Source organism: Camelus bactrianus, chromosome 2 (genome assembly GCF_048773025.1).
Source record: "Camelus bactrianus isolate YW-2024 breed Bactrian camel chromosome 2, ASM4877302v1, whole genome shotgun sequence".
In the NCBI taxonomy this organism is placed as follows: domain Eukaryota; kingdom Metazoa; phylum Chordata; class Mammalia; order Artiodactyla; family Camelidae; genus Camelus; species Camelus bactrianus.
The window spans coordinates 37,362,669-37,378,949 of record NC_133540.1 but is presented as its reverse complement, the minus strand read 5'-3'; the positions used below and the strand labels follow the sequence as shown (position 1 = coordinate 37,378,949).

General features: G+C 33.7%; 1 protein-coding gene and 1 pseudogene across 2 annotated transcripts in view; one reads left to right on the top strand and one right to left on the bottom strand.

Moving 5' to 3' along the window:
* NAA15 (N-alpha-acetyltransferase 15, NatA auxiliary subunit) overlaps positions 1–16,281 on the top strand; it is a 73,571-nt gene that overhangs the window by 14,043 nt on the left and 43,247 nt on the right. For both annotated transcript variants that reach the window (XM_045516423.2, XM_010954618.3), the window contains exons 2-3: positions 12,677–12,761; positions 14,852–14,956. In XM_045516423.2, coding sequence (XP_045372379.1) covers positions 12,677–12,761; positions 14,852–14,956 — 190 coding nt within the window. The remainder of the gene's footprint in view (positions 1–12,676; positions 12,762–14,851; positions 14,957–16,281) is intronic.
* On the bottom strand, positions 1,762–3,166 carry LOC105068698 (coiled-coil domain-containing protein 12 pseudogene; annotated as a pseudogene).

The window sequence follows — 16,281 nt, the reverse complement described above, 5'->3', positions numbered from 1 at the left end:
ACTGCCCCCCCCCCAAGGAAAAAAAAGTTACAAAGAGTTCACTAGTTGCTTCCTCCAGCATTTTTACAATAGTTAAAGTCTTAAATATCTTTCTCATCTCTACATTGATATCTCTTGTCTTTTCCCATGCAAGTTAAGATTTTCCTGTTTCTTCACTTGCCGCATAATTTTGGATTTTATCCTAGATGTTTTTGAATTAGTTTATCAGACTCTGAGTCTTGTTTCAAATCCTCTGGAGAAGGTTAATTTTGTTTTAGCAAATCAGGCTAGGTTCAGGCTGCAAGTCTCAACTCTTTCTGTGGTCTGTAGTTCTAATATCAGTTCAGTTTTTAAAATGTTTTTAGTATTGTTTGGATCTATCCTGCTTATGTGCCATCCAGCAGCTGGTCTAGGGCCTGGACGATGTATCTTTGAGTTTAGTTCTTAGTCTTGCATGTTGCGAATAGGATCCGAACCACACATGTTGATGAACTTCAGAGTTCATAAACAACTTTGTGGGGTTACTTTCCCCAGTTCCACCTTCTCTGTGATCTTCCCTTTATTTTGTTTCACAGAAGCTCCTCTTCTCATCCCCTGTCTAGAAAGCGGGGGTTCTAATTATTTCACTGTGCTGTACTTTTGTGATTATGCCCATGTTTGGCTAGAGGCTTATCAATTTTATTGATCTTCTCAAAGAACCAGCTCTTGGTTTCGCTGATTGCTTCTACTTTTCTTTTTTCTATTTCATTGATTCTGCTTTTTTTTTCTTCTTTTCTTTCTTCTGCTTACTTTGAGTTTAATTTGCTCTTGTTTTTCTGATTTCTTAAGGTGGAAGCAGAGGTGATAATTGGAGACCTTTTAGAATATAGGCATTATTCTGACTACTTTTACAGTTTCTCTCTTATCCTTACTTTTTAGCAATTGGATTGTGATGTCCCTCTTTTTTTGTTTGCTTTTTATTTTGTTGTTTTCTTCTTTTTTTTAGTTTATCCTGCCTGCAGTTTGTTGAGATTCTTGAATTTGTGGGTTTAGAGTTTTCATCAAATTTGCAGTTTTTAATATCTTCCCCACTTTTGTATTTCTGTCCTCTTCTCTGATACTCCTGGTACATGTATGTGTTAGGCCATTAGACCATTTGATATTGTTCCACAGATGGTTGAATTTCTGTGTTCATTTTCTCCCTTTCTCTGTCATTTTACTCTTTCATCTTCCATTTTGAATTGTTCCTGTTATACGTTTTCAAGTTCACTGCAGCCATGTTAAGTTCTCTGCAGTGGTTTTATGTTCACTGCACAGTTTCAAATTCACTGCAGTGTTTAATATTTTAAGCCCATGTTGTTAACTTTTCACTTTTGTTTGGTACTATATTTTTCTATTCTATAATTTCCATTTTTTAATAGTTTCCATTTCTCTATTAAGATTTTGTTTGTTTTCTGATTGTGTCCATGTTTTCCTTTCAGTCCTTTAATATTACATAGTAATAATTTTTTTTATATATATGTTCATGTACAACTGAAAAACCGTGCTCTACACTGGAATCTGACACAACACTGTAAAATGACTACAATTCAACAAAAGAAGTTTAAAAAAAAAGAATTAAACAAACAAACAAGCAAAACATCACCTCTATATCCCAAACCCAGAGTACCCCAAGGACCTAGGAAATATTTGGTAGGTTTCTACCACACACAAATCTGCTTGTTCCTTTTTCCAGATATTAAAAAAAAGTTCAAAGTACATACATACGTACAAATACAGCAAGCTGACAGAGTTACTGCTGGCCCTGCCCCCACTCAGCATGGTGGGGACCACTCAGGAGACAAGGAGCTGACCTCACTGCATCGGGGCAGGGTTCAGACTGATGGGGCAGGGAATCATTGTTCTGAAGCCAAACTGGAGGTGATGGCAAGCCCAGCCTCAACCCTTGCCCAAGACCATCTGTCTACAGGACAGGCCTGATAGACAGGTGAGGGGACAGGGCGTGCCTTATTTGGAGTCACAGGCCTCTTGTTCAGTGGTGGTGTCCACTGCAGATGCCAGGCTGTCCTGGCCTTCCAGCCTCTCACGGATCAGCTCCGCAATGGCCCCCTTGAGTCTGCTTTTCTAGCTCCTCCAGCTTCTTGGCTACGTCTCTCTTAAGGTCCCAGTCAGGCTTCTGTGGTGCAAGGTTGGCCAGGTCCACTTCCTCAGTGTTGGGCTCTGGCTTGGCGACCTCCAGCTGCTCCTTCACCTTCTCTTCCACCGCGACTGGTTGGGCCTGGGGCACCCTCCTCCTCTTCAGGTTCTCATCCTCTGGGACATAGTTCTGCAGCCTGAGTTCCCTGTGCTTCTTGCCTTCCCCCTCCCCTTCTCTGAGCTGCTTGGTCTTTGGCTCCCCATCTTCCTTGTCCTTGCGCCCAGTTTTCTCCCTTAGGGCCTTCAGCCCTACCTTCCGTCGCAACGCCTCTTCCTCTAACCGGCCCACACTGGCCATAGTAGCCGCCATCCTGCCCGCAGACCCCCTCTTCTCTTGTGCCACATAGTAATAATATTTCAAGTCTGTCTGCTACTTCTATCATTACTCTGAATCTGTTTTTGTTGATTGATTTTTTTCTATAGGTCATGGGTCACAATTTCCTGTTTCTTCCATTTCTAATACTTTTTGTTTTTTTCATACTGTTGGATATCATGGACACTAGGATATTGAGTGTCTGGATCTTGTCTTTTGTAAGAGTTTTGTTTCTGCGGATGGTTAATTTGCTTGTGCATCAACTTGTTCATTTTTAAGCTTTAATAAAAGTGGGTCTAGATTATCGTTACACCTAAGGTATGGCCTTTCTGGGTCTCTGATGAATCCTGGAGTGTTTAATGAAGTCTCTTAAGTGGATCTTTGGAACTGAGATACCTCTCAGCCATGTATGAACATCAGTAATTATTCAGCTCATGCTACTTGGGTAGTTGTTCTTTGCCAACTTGAGTAGAATTCTATAGTGTACCTGATCAATTTACTACAGTGTACCTGATCAGTTTACTATTTGACCATAGATTCCTATGCAAATTTCTGGAACTTCATCTCTGTACAATTCTTTCTGATACCCTGCTCCATAAATTTCAGCTATTCAAGCAATTTCTAACTTAGCTACGTACTTAGGTCAGTAAGATTGCCGTGTTCTGTTTGTGTTCCTCCTCCCTATTCTATAGTCTGAAAAAAGCCTCTAGGTTTAAAAAAAAAAGGGGGGGGATGGGGGAGATTTTCTTGGGATTTACTTTGTTTCCCTTTTGAGGGCACAGTCCTGTGTTGGCTCTTATCCAGTGGCTGAAAATAGTTGTTTCATATTTACTTAACCAGTTTTTTGCTTTGCAGGAGCATAAGCTGATATCAGTTATTCCTATACATTTGGAAGCAGGAATCTCGAAGTCTATGTGCTAGCATTTAGCTCATGGGATTTTTTTTTTTTAAATTGTAACAGTTCATTCTGTTTTAATTATATCCTGTTTTGCTGTACTGTTTCTATAGCACAGTGTTAATATTTTAAAATTTAGCTGCTAATAAAAGCTAACAGTCTATATAATGTTCTAATATTTTTGAAGCTATTACTATTTTTAGTTCTACTGGCAAGATAAATTTTATTGTGATTTTATTTTATTTTATTTTTTTAATTTTTTGGTTTTTTGGAGGGGTAGGCAAAGTTTATTCTAGGAAGAGCAACTCATTGATAGCTAAAACCATTTTAAAATTTACATTTATTTACTGTTGTCTCTAAGAACAGTTTAGAGCTTTAGCTTTTTAAACTTACATAGTTATCTAAGGAATAAAGCCAACCACAAAATAAGAATCAACAGAATGGAGAGGGAAGGCAGGGCATCCCTGGTGGGCACAATGAAATTATGTTTAATTTTGAATTAACATATGCCCATGTTATAGACAGGGTGACAAATAGAATACTGTGGTATTCATTCCATACCAAGGAAAACCCTTATTCACAATTCTGAAATTTCAGGAACTCCTCAAATATAAAAATTTCGGAGATGGGATTGTAGACATGTATTTTTATTTAATTTGACGATTCTGTTTTGGAGAACCTAATATGTTTGCCCACCATGTTGCTTTACAAAGCCTATTTTAAATGAATTGTTGTGAAACCTTTGCTCAAGGTGTACTGTGTGTATTATTTTGGGTCTTTCCCTAAGTACAAGTAAATTCTCTAAAAAGTTACTTTAAGTCTTACGGGTTTGGCTAAAGCAGCATTAAGAATCTTATCATGGTAACTTTCTTCCCATATAGTTCTGTAGAATGAACTTTAGTGATAGAGTTACATGGGGTTTTTAAAAACCAGCAAATAAACTTATTTTTTAAATTTGGTACATTTACACCTTTTGAATGGTTCAGAAAAGGAGTCCTTATGACTATATCTTCTATTACATTTTAAGACTGATTTTATAAGATTCCATTTTGATTAGACAAAAACCTCTGTTAAAATTGAATTATACACAGATCTGGCTTTATATGTTTTGGGGAAAGAAATTGTTGAATGAAATATACACTATTTCCTATTTTTCTTGTTAACTCTGTATATTGCTAACGTTTATCCTTGGGCAAGAGTGGAAGTTTTAAAGAAATTTTATGGGATAAGCTAAGTTGAATATTTGTTATTACTCTTTCCATTAAACTGTGAGAATACTACTTTCACTAGTAATGAGTGACCTGTTGTAGGAGTAGTGCTTTTATGAAATAGAGATTGAAGTCTGTTTCTTTAAATACACACTCATTCTTGATGGGGGAGAAATGAATTCTTAGTTATTTGGAGGGGTATGCCATTCTGAATTATTTTTACACATTGTCACTTTGACAGAAGATAATTGGATTAATAGCATTGAGTACAATTTCAGGGTGGAAGACTTCCAGATTTCATTAATTGGGAGCATAATCTTTAGGAACTTTACTGTTCTGAAGTCTGATAAAATAAAAAGCTGCTATACTATTATTGTCTCATTCAAAGAAAGTGGACTTTGATTTTTAATTTTCTTTTGGTAAATTCAGTTGTTTGGGGGAATTATCCAGTTGATTAGTTATTCTGTGTGTGTGTTCATTTTTCTCACCTTATTTTTTGGGCATTTTTATTACCTATTTGATTGTAATACTGACTAAGCAAAGAAACAAAAGGTGAGGTTAAAGTTAAATTTGTTGATTAGAAGATCTGTTAAAAGATGAAAACTCTTGGCTTTAATAACATCTATGTTAATAAAATTTAATAAAATTTTTGTATGTGGGAGAAAGGGCTCTTCTCATCTGGGACTCAGAAGACCTAGACTGTAGGCCCTCCAATACAAACTAGGTATTTTGCCACTAACAAGGTATGTAATCTCTGGCAAATTGCTTGTTTTCTAAATCACCTGCTCAATAAGGATTGAACCTTTTGTGCTTAGTTTACAGGAGTATCATGAAGATTAAATGAGATGTTAGTGTGAAATCCCTTTGAAAAATGTGGTTCTGTAAACAATATAAGATATTTCCAATAAGACTAAGAAAAAAAATACTGGAATCCTGAGTAGTTCAGCTATATAAAATAAAGTCATATTTTCATGTCAAGTAAGAATATAAAATGTCTATGATTTTTATATGCTAGTTATGAATTTTTTTAGGGATGAATTATATTGATATAAGTTCACATTTATACTGTGGGATAGCAGACTATTACGTAATTTTTGCATTAAAACTTTCTTGTTAAAAAAAAGTCAGAATGTTAATAGCAGTTGCTTCTGTGATGGGAATATGGCTTAATTTTCCCCTCTCTTTTCTCTCTCTGCTTTCTACAATGGCTTTATTTTACTTTCATTAGTGGTTTTATTATTTTTTTTAAGAACAATCTTTTCCTTTTTTACTGTGCTAGGTTACTCTGTTGTTATAGAGAGAGAGTTTTAATGGTTATGTGTAATGACTCTGAATCCAGATTGTCTGGGTTCAGATCTCTTTTTCCATCACTTAGCTGTGTGACCTTGGCCAAATTATGTAAACCTCCCTGGACCTCAGCTATCTTATCTAAAATGAGAATAAAAAGAGTACCTACTTCATGCCATTGTTAAGATTAAATGAGATTTCCCTATAAGACTCTTAGCACAGTGCCTGACACATAGTAAATGCTTAGTATTTGCTATTATTACTGTTTTACACATCTTTTTCTCATGGTTTATCTCCATGATTTAAGATTTCTTTTTGATAACTCAGCAAGTACTTAAGATTACGTAACTGGTTTTATTGTCTGAAGTCAGTGTTTGAAAACAGAGCTGTTTGATTCTGAATGCAGCTCTTTTTACTACTTACCTAATTCCTTGAAGTAAAATTTTCCATTTATAATGTTTCCAGTATGTAAAAATTACCTCAGAATGTAATGCTACGAATATGATAGAGAGATGAAATTTATGATTTGTATACTTTGACAGAGAAGACTGTTAGCTAGACTCTTTTTGTATCTTATTTGCTGTATTGGCTTTGGTAAATTTAAGCCTTAAGTGTAAAAGCGCTCTTTAATGCAGAGTAAATTAAAAGAGATTATTAGGCTTTTGCTGACTTGCTACTATTAGTTCTGGCATGTCATTAATTTTAGGTTTCCTTTTTAACACTTTCATTTTTTTGTAATCTCAACTATTAATAAATGTTGTTCGCATTTTCCCTGTCTTTTGGTGAATATATGTTGGGTATATACCTAAAATTGGAATTGCTGGGTCAATGTATGTGTATGTTTAGTTTTATTAGTTACTGCCAAACTATTTTTTAAAAATCTGGTTTATTGAGGTATTATTTTCATACCATAAAATTTTGTCTGCTGAACACTTGGACCAATTGATTATTTTTTTCTCCTGCCAGCAATGTTTGAGAGTTCCAATTGTTCTTTATCAGTTGATATTATCTAACTTATTTTGATTAAGTATAATTTAAAGGTATGACATTGTGGTTATGATGTAATTAAGCACCCTTTATAGGTTTATTGGCCATTTAGATAACCTCTTTGGGTGTGTTTTTTCAAGGCTCTTGCTCAATTTTTTAATAAGCTGTCTTTTATTGTTACTGACTTACACAAGTTATTTATGTATTCTGGATATAAGATCTTTGTCAAGTATGTTTATTGCGGATGTCTTCTCTAGCTTGCCTTATTTTTTTTAACACTATCTTGAACATTTAAAATTTCCTGTTTAAGGGATCTTGTCCACTCAACGTAATGAAGATACTTAAAAATATTTTTTTCTGGAAGCTTTATTGTTTTACCTTTCACATTTAGAGTTGTCATGCCTTCAGAATTTTCAGTTGTAAAGAAGGGTCATTGTGGTTCTGGTAATCTATTTTTTTCAGTCTTTGTCTTTTTTCTCTTTATGCTTCGGTTTAGATAGTTTCTATTGCTATGTCTTCCGTTTCACTGATCTTGTCTTCTGCAGTGTCATGATTGCTTTAATCTTATCTGATGAAGTTTTCATTGTAGAAAAATTTTTTAATCTCTTAAAGTGTTATTTGGCTTTTTCCCATGTTTCAGTTCTCTCTTCATATGTTTATATTTTCTTTAAATTCTTAATCATATTTATAATAGTTGTCTTGATATCCTTATTTCATAATTCCACCATCTCTGTTTTATTTTTCCTGGTTATGGGTCATGTTTTCCTGCTTCTTTGCTTATCTAGTAATTTTTTATTGAATATTGAGGATTATGAAATTTATATTGTTTTACTGGATTTAACTATCTTTTAACACATTGATTTCCACCATGTCACCCAACTGAGTGACAGTTGGTTTCCTCAGAGGCACCTGATCCACAGTGGGCAATCAATGTGTTAAGAGTGTTGAATCTTTATTACAACAAGCAGTGAAGGTACTTGTCTGCCTATCAGTCTAGGGCTTTGTTAGGGAACATCTAGAGTACACTTATTCTAGGACTAGTTTTTGTCTACTATTGAATAGATCTTCCTACAGAATTTTCTGAATTATGCAGCTGTTCATTGAAGACTCTGTTCTGGCTGCTTGGAACTCTCAGTACCATGTGAGCGTGGAGAATTGTTGAACCTACTGCTTCATTCTTTGGTCTCATGAAGTTTCACCCTGTATATGCAAGACTTAATTCTTAACAATTTTCAGCAACAGATGCATGGGGATCCCATGGAGATTTTTGGATCTCTTTCTCTGAATAGTTCCATCATTTTCAGTAATCTGCCTTGCGGAGTACCTCAGCCTTTTTGAACTTCAGTCTTTGTCTTTTCAACTCTGTGGACTGTTGTGCTCAGAGTTAGATCCTTCTCCCTGTGCTGTGATCTATAAAGCAGTGACATTTCTAAACTTAATCATGTCTCCCCCACCCCCATGTTTCACAGTTCTATGCTGCCTCTTGTCCAATGTCTGACAATAGTTGTTTCATACATTTTGTCCAGTTTTCTTGTTTATGGTGGAAGGACAAGTTCAGCCTCAGTTACTCCATTATGGCCCAAAGCGGAAATTCCCTTGCTGTATTTTTAGAGAAATAAATTTTTTGAAAGCTAATTGAGGGTTTTAAGAACAGTGCACTCAAACTGTTCTCTGTATGTATGTAGTTCCTGGAAAACAGTGACAGGTCAAGAGGGTTCCTTTTAAGTAGCCTAGTCTTTACATCATTGCTTCCTTTAGTGCTTATTGTTATTTAAATTATTGTAAGAAAACCATTATTTTTAGGCTTTCTGCTGAGTAAATAGGAACACTTAACTTAGTCGCTTAGCCTTATGTTTCCTTGGCTGAATATGATTAATGATAGCTCCCAAGATACCGCTTCCCTCTTTATCCCCAGATCAATTTGCCTGTTGATTTTTGTGGGGCAGAGAGTTAGGAAGCTATTGCAGAGAAACGAATTGATGGATCTACCAGAGAATGGAAGTGTGAGGGAAGAAAAGCATGGAGGATAATTAGATTTTTTGCTTCATCATCTGAGTGAGAGCGAGTTAAGGAAGGGCATCTGCTGAGACGGTGAACACATGGTGAAGAATAGATTCTGAAGAATAAATCATTTGTATTTTGGATAGTATATTAGGTTTGAGATGTGAACATCAAAGCAGAGATGGTAAGTACATAATAGATTATAGAACAGCTTTGTAGTTGACTGTACCATTGGGCTTAAGCAATTGATTTCTTGATGCTGAATGTAAAATTTTAGACTTCCTGTTTTGTTTCTACGCATTTTTCTACTATGATTTTTGTTATTGTTTACATTAACTATCCCTCCCAGATTTTGAATGTATTGTTTCAAAAGTTGAGTAAAATTTGTTTAAACACATGATAGTGAATTCTGGCATAGATCATCATAGCTTTAAGATGCGGGGTTTTTTTTAATGTAATGAATTCAATACTTTATAAATAATAATTGTTACAAAAGCACATGTTGGTACTTAAAAAGTCAAATAGTACTAAAAGGTTTATAATGGGAAAAAGTTTGTCAACTTTCCCCTTCCCTACCTTCCTACTCCAGAGTCAAGCATCTTCAGTCCTTCTAGCCATTTTCTCTGGTATTTGCTTTCCTATTGCTTAGTAATACTATTTCTTGATAAATGACTTTTAGACTTTTGTTGACTTTCAGTTATGGAAACTGAAGGCTTAGAACTTCATTGTTCACACATTTACGCATTTGTCTTTTCCTCATTCTCTCATTATAGTTATATCACAATATTTTGATAAACCAGTACTAAATATTTACATTTTTATAATTATATATGTATTACTTATTGTTGAGCTAAATATTATACTGAACCATACATTCATATAAGCCTTCTCCTGTCTTTACTTATTCACTTGCCTGGTTTTCTATAGACTTATTGCTCATTTTCCCCAGATGTGCTTTTATTTCTGTCATGGGCTTATAAATAATATTTTCCATATTAAGTACAACGGTTCCATTTTTGCCCTTGCAAAAGACCTATTCCAGGGCCTTCAGCATCCTCTTTCATTTTGAAGTGGTTATTCTCCAGTCCTTTTTTCTGCATTAGATTACTTATTTACTAAGTCCCATGTTGTCTTTTTTTGTTTGTTTTGAGTCCTTTTAGTAGCTTCCTAAGGAAGAGTGTGGAGAGATAAAATTTTAGCTTTCTGATAAGCTTTAAAATGTCATTTTACTCATATACTTCATTGAAAATTTTGCTAAGTAAGGAATTCTGAATTTTGAAGGCTGTATATAGTTATTGCTTTCAGCAATATTCCATTGTTAACTTTGGAATTAAATTTAGTACTGTTCTGATTACAGATCCTTTTTATGTGACTTTGTTTTTCCTCTGGAAGTTTTTAAGGACCTGTTTCCAGGCTTTGAACTTTCCTTATGATGTGCCTTACTGTGGTTCTTTTTTCTTCCCCTTCATTAAATTTGCATGCAGTTGTTTGTCCCTTGTGGCTTGAGAGAGAAAATGTAATTTTTAAATATAACTTCTATTCTTCAATTTGTTAATGTGGTGTATCACATTGATTTGTGGATATTGAAAAATCTTTGCATCTCTGGGATGAATCCCACTTGATCATGGTGTATGGCCTTTTTAATGTATTGTTGGATATGATTTGCTAATATTTTGTTGAGGGTTTTTGCATCTGTATTCCTAAGTGATATTGGCCTGTAATTTTCTTCTTTTTTGTGATATCTTTGTCTGGTTTTGGTATTAGGGTGGTGGTGGCCTCATAAAATGAATTTGGAAGTGTTTTTCCCTTTGCCATTTTTTGGAATAGTTTCAGAAGGATAGGTATTGACTCTTGTCTAAATTTTTGGTAGAATTCCCCCATGAAGCCATCTGGTCCTAGACTTTTGTTTGTTGGAAGTTTTTTGCTTACTGTTTCAATTTCAGTGTTGGTGATTGGTCTGTTTATATTTTCTGTTTCTTCTTGATTCAGTCTTGGGAGATTGTACCTTTCTAAAAAATTGTCTGTTTCTTCTAGGTTGTCCGTTTTGTTAGTGTATAGTCGCTCATAGTAGCCTCTTATGATGCTATGTATTTCTGTGATGTCGGTTTTAACTTTTCCTTTTTCATTTCTGGTTTTATTGATTTAGGCCCTTTCCCTTTTTTTCCTTGATGAATCTGGCTAAAGGTTTATCACTTTCGTTTATCTTTTCAAAGAACCAGCTTTTAGTTTCATTGATCCTTTCTATTTTTTTTTTTTTAGTGTCTATTTCATTTATTTCTGCTCTAGTCTTTATGATTTCTTTTCTTCTGTATTGCTTTAGTGTGAGATTAGGTTGTTTATTTGAGATTCTTCTTATTTCCTGAGGTAAGCTTGTATCACTATAAACTTCCCTCTTAGAACCGCTTTTGCTGCATCCCATAGGTTTTGGATCGTTGTGTTTTCGTTTTTCATTTGTCTCTGTTTTTTAATTTCTTCAGTGACCCATTGGTTGTTTAGTAGCATATTGTTTAGCCTCTGCATGTTTGTGGTTTTGCACTTTTTGTCTTGTAATTCATTTGTAATCTCATAGCCTTGTGGTCAGAAAAGATGCTTGATATGATTTCAGTTTTCTTAAATTTATCAAGGCTTGCCTTGTGAACCAACATGTGATCTATTCTGGAGAATGTTCCATGTACACTTGAGAAGAATGTGTACTCTGCTGCTTTCGGATGGACTGCTCTATAAATACCAATTAAGTCCATCTGGTCTGATGTGTCCTTTTAAGGTCTGCTTTTCCTTGTTGACTTTCTGTCTGGATGATCTGTCCATCAATATAAGTGGAATGTTAAAGTCTCCCACTGTTACTGTGTTACTGTCAGTTTCTTCTTTTATGTCTATTAATATTTGCTTTATATATTGATGTGCACCTATATTGGGTACATACATATTTATAATTGTTATATCTTCTTGGTTTGATCCCTTGATCATTATGCAGTGTCCTTCTTTGTCTCTTGTAACAGTTTTTATTTTAAAGTTTATTTTGTCTGATACAAGTATTGTGACTTGGCTTTCTTTTGATTTCCTTTTGCATGGAATACCTTTTTCCATCCTCTTGACTGAAAGCAACATGGGTGAACCTAGAGATTATTATATTCAGTGCAGTAAGTCAGACAGAGAAAGACAAACATCATATGATACCACTTATATGTGGAATCTAAAGAAAAATGATATAAATTCTATTTACAAACCACAAACAGACTCATGGACATAGAAAACAAACTGGTTTCCAAAGGGGAAAGGGTGGGAGAGGGATAAATTAGGAGTTTGAGATTAACAGATACTCATTACTATATATAAAATAAACAACAAGGACCTAGTATATAGCACAGAGAACTATATTCAATTCTTGTAATAACATAATGGAAAGGAATCTGAAAAGAAAAAATATATGTATGTATATGTATAACTGAATCACTTTGCTGTACACCTGAAACTAACATTGTAAATCAACTGCATTTCAATAAAAAATGAAATATATAAAGTGTAACTTTTACATCTTTATGTTTTTCAATTTTCACATATTAACACTTGTTGGACCTTTTGGAGTGAGCTAATGGTTTTCTTGTTTTCTCTAATGTACATTCTGTCCCTTTGTCTTGCTTTTTTACTTTCTGTATTTGAACCTTTTGTGGGTTTTTGTTTGTTTTCCTGACATTTTAGTTGCATTTAGGGGAATATGGAAGTAACATGTGATCATTTTGTTGCATTTAACAGAATCAAGAATTTAGCACTGAATTTAAAATTGTTTGCATTTCTTGCTAAACGTAAAGGGTTTTTTGTTTGTTTTGACAGAGATGTTATGAACATAAACAGTATAGAAACGGATTGAAATTCTGTAAACAGATCCTTTCTAATCCCAAATTTGCAGAGCATGGAGGTAAGTACAAATACTGTACACTTACTTCTAAGCATAAGCAGATAAGGCTTTGCTTACTTTTCTGGTTTCATTTACGGGGGTTTGTCACTCCTAGCTGCCTTAACTATTTTCTAGATAGAGTGGATCTTATTATCCTTGACTCCTGTGAGAAGATGTTTAATACTGATATTTTGAATTTAATGTCAAGAAAATGATAACTCATTCTACTTGAGTTCTGATTTATTCCTGGATTGCATATTAGCACCCTAGGAAAGGCAAAAGAATGTAGTAGAACAAATATGCTTATTTAAGTTTAATAAACAAGTTTATGTTAAGATTTTAGAAGAAAATTTTACTTTAGAACTTTGATCAAAGTAGAGAAATTTTACTCCTTAAAATAAGCTTATTCAGAAAGTGTCCATTTGGTCCTTTGCTCATGAACCAGCATCTTTTTATTTATTTATTTATTCATTAGTTTTTCAAGACAGTCATGTTTAAGATACGATTTATATATTATAATGTTCTGAAAGTTTACATAGGTTTTTACCTGTGTGATGATAGAATATTGGATGGTAAGATGTTTGTAGACTAAGGGCAGAGTGTGTAGCTAAACTTGTGAAGAGACAAAGGAAAAATAAGCTTTCCCTGGTCTGATTTGTGTAGTTAGGAGACATGGCTCTTTGGTAATTAATTTGATAATGTTCTCTTAGTATTGAAGAGGGAGAGAGTAATAGTTCTCTGGTAGTTTTCTTTACTCTTGTTTCTATTCTTTCACTATAATATAGTTATTTGAAAATGGAAAACAGTGGGAATAAAAATATTTAAATTTTTCTCCTTTTCCTTGGTAAGAAATATTTTTGTTGGCCAGTTGGCTATTAGGTTGTTTTATATTCATTTCCAAAGTATGCATAATGGTAATATAGCTTTTAATAGTGTAGTCACCATAGTTTCTCTCAGTAAAGCAGAGTACCAAATTTCGTTGTTTCTATAATACAATTTCCCCTCGTATTTTAACATATCTGAAATCAGGTTGCATATGAAATGTCATAATTTAATTGAAAGTATTTTTAAGAGTATATAAATTATGGTTTGTCTTAAACTAAATGACCACCTGGGTTTTCATTAACTAAGACACTTTAAGTTGTTTAATAAAACTTGCCAAAATACATTTTACCTGTTTAACAACAAAGGCTTACTTACTATAGTGATTTGCTACTTGCCAAATATATTTCGTTTGTTTGCTTACTTTTCCTTCAAATTATCCGTGATTTATAATGATTTGTACATAATTTTTTCCCTTCTTTTTTGCTTCCATTTCTTTGTATTTTACTATAAATGTTGACTCTTCCTCAGGATAGTATCTTTAATCTTTATCTTTTATTCCTAATTAATTTTTCTATAAATTATAAATTGTAGTCCTACAAGCTAGGCAAATAAATCATAATGAATATTTTGTATTCATTTGTGCCTCGTAAGATATACATTATAAAATTAGGAATACTGTTTTTCCTTTCTGAAAACTTAATATTTCTCTCAGCTCTCTTTTAATCTGTTGATTGTGAATGATAGGTGTCTGACATCTTCTTTTACTTGTATATTTAATAGTAATCCCAAAGAATCATATAAAAATAAGTTTATGAAAATCAGAAATGTAGTTAATTTATGTGTACATTTTAATTATTGAACAATGAGTGTAATCTTTATTAAGTTACATTCGCAGAGATAAATCTGTTTGGAGATAAAATTTTTCAAACTTTAAAGGAGTGATTTAATAAGATCATCCTATGGAACATCCCCAAAGAACAGTAGAAGAGTCATTGCATATTGTTAGCATATGCATTATCAGATGTTCATGCATTTTTATATCTTTTTATCTAAAAAAAATATAGGGAGCCCTCCAATCTAGAAATATGCGTGTACTTCATTTATCAATTTTTAAAATACTTTAATCCTAAAAAACCCTGGATAATTTCCCAGTAAACTCATTGAAGTTTTAATACTTAGGATAATGTAACATTTGTCTTTGAGATTATGGTTCTCTTTGTTGTTGTTGATTATCTTTAAATTTGTCTTTTTTTCTTCCTTTTTTTTTTTTTTTTAAAAAAAAATAGAAACCCTGGCTATGAAAGGATTAACATTGAACTGTTTGGGGAAAAAGGAAGAAGCTTATGAATTGGTTCGTAGAGGTTTGAGAAATGACTTGAAGAGTCATGTGTGTATCCTTTTTGAGATATATTTAAGGATTGGACTAGGGTGTCTTGAACTAAGGCAGCAGTTTAGGAATCAGTAGTTTTAGATCCCTCTTACCATGTAACTCCGGAGAAGGTGATTCTTAAATTGAATAATAGCAACTACCTTCATTCAGGAACCTTTTAAATATACCTACTATATTCTAACATATATCTATTTACAGATAAATGGGACTTGCCTTTTAAAATCTCTATGAAAGCTCTTTCCACACTTAAAAAGAAGAGGTATCATGTAGATTTCATCATACAAGTTTGCAGAGGGGTATACAATAAGGAGTATTAGGCAATATAGTGTACCTACGAAGAGCATAGGCTTTGGAGTATGCTTCACTTAGATTTGAATCCCAGCTCAAGTTCTTTCTAACTATAGTCTTAGGGTTTAGTTTCCTCATGTGTAAAATGAGGATAATCATACCCACCTCACTGTGGTGGTGTAAAGATTTAATTATGCTTAACATAGTCCCTGATAATGCTCATAAGTAAATTTTACTTTATTAAGCGGTATGTGAGAGTAGGAACAAGTACAAATATCTGAGGGAAGACAGAGAAGAAATTGTGGGTTACTATCTTTTAAATAGTTTTTTTGACAAATGTTTCTTTACCTGTTTTGTGGGCTAACACAATTTTAAGTGTTGAAACACTTAGCAAATTTTTCAAGTGTTTACCAGGCCCCTGAGACAGACTAAGTACAGACTAAGAAAAGATACGGATTTTGCTCTCAAGGAAATTTTATATAGTCTAGTAAAGGAATATACTTGTTAGAAACTTATACCAAACACTTCTGGGTATTACATAAAACATCATAGCTTATTCAAAATTATCTCTAGTCTAGTAAAGCAGAAGTTAATGAGTTGGAGGGAAGGGTATAGCTCAGTGGTAGAGTGCATGCCTAGCATGCATGAAGTCCTGGGTTCAACCCCCAGTATTTCCATTAAATGAATAAATAAACCTAATTACCTCCCCCCAACCAAGAAAAAAAATGTTAAAAAAAAAAGAAAGAAAAAAAAGAAGTGAATGAGTTGGGAATAACGAGAAGCTAAAAAGGTAAGCAAAGGATTAATTAATGAGACTGTTGTCAGGTATCTTTTCTTCATTTCTAATGTTGGCGTGGGTTCTGTATGTATTTGCTATGCTTTATTTAATTGGGTTCCTCTTGATGAACGTAAATTTCTTTAAATTTTATCAATATTAAACTCCTAGAAGATAGATCTTTTAGGAGGTGAAGATTAGAGGCAGTTAAAAGGTGTTGTAGTGCTCAGTATTGGTGGTTGAAATGGTGAGGGAGGTTGGAT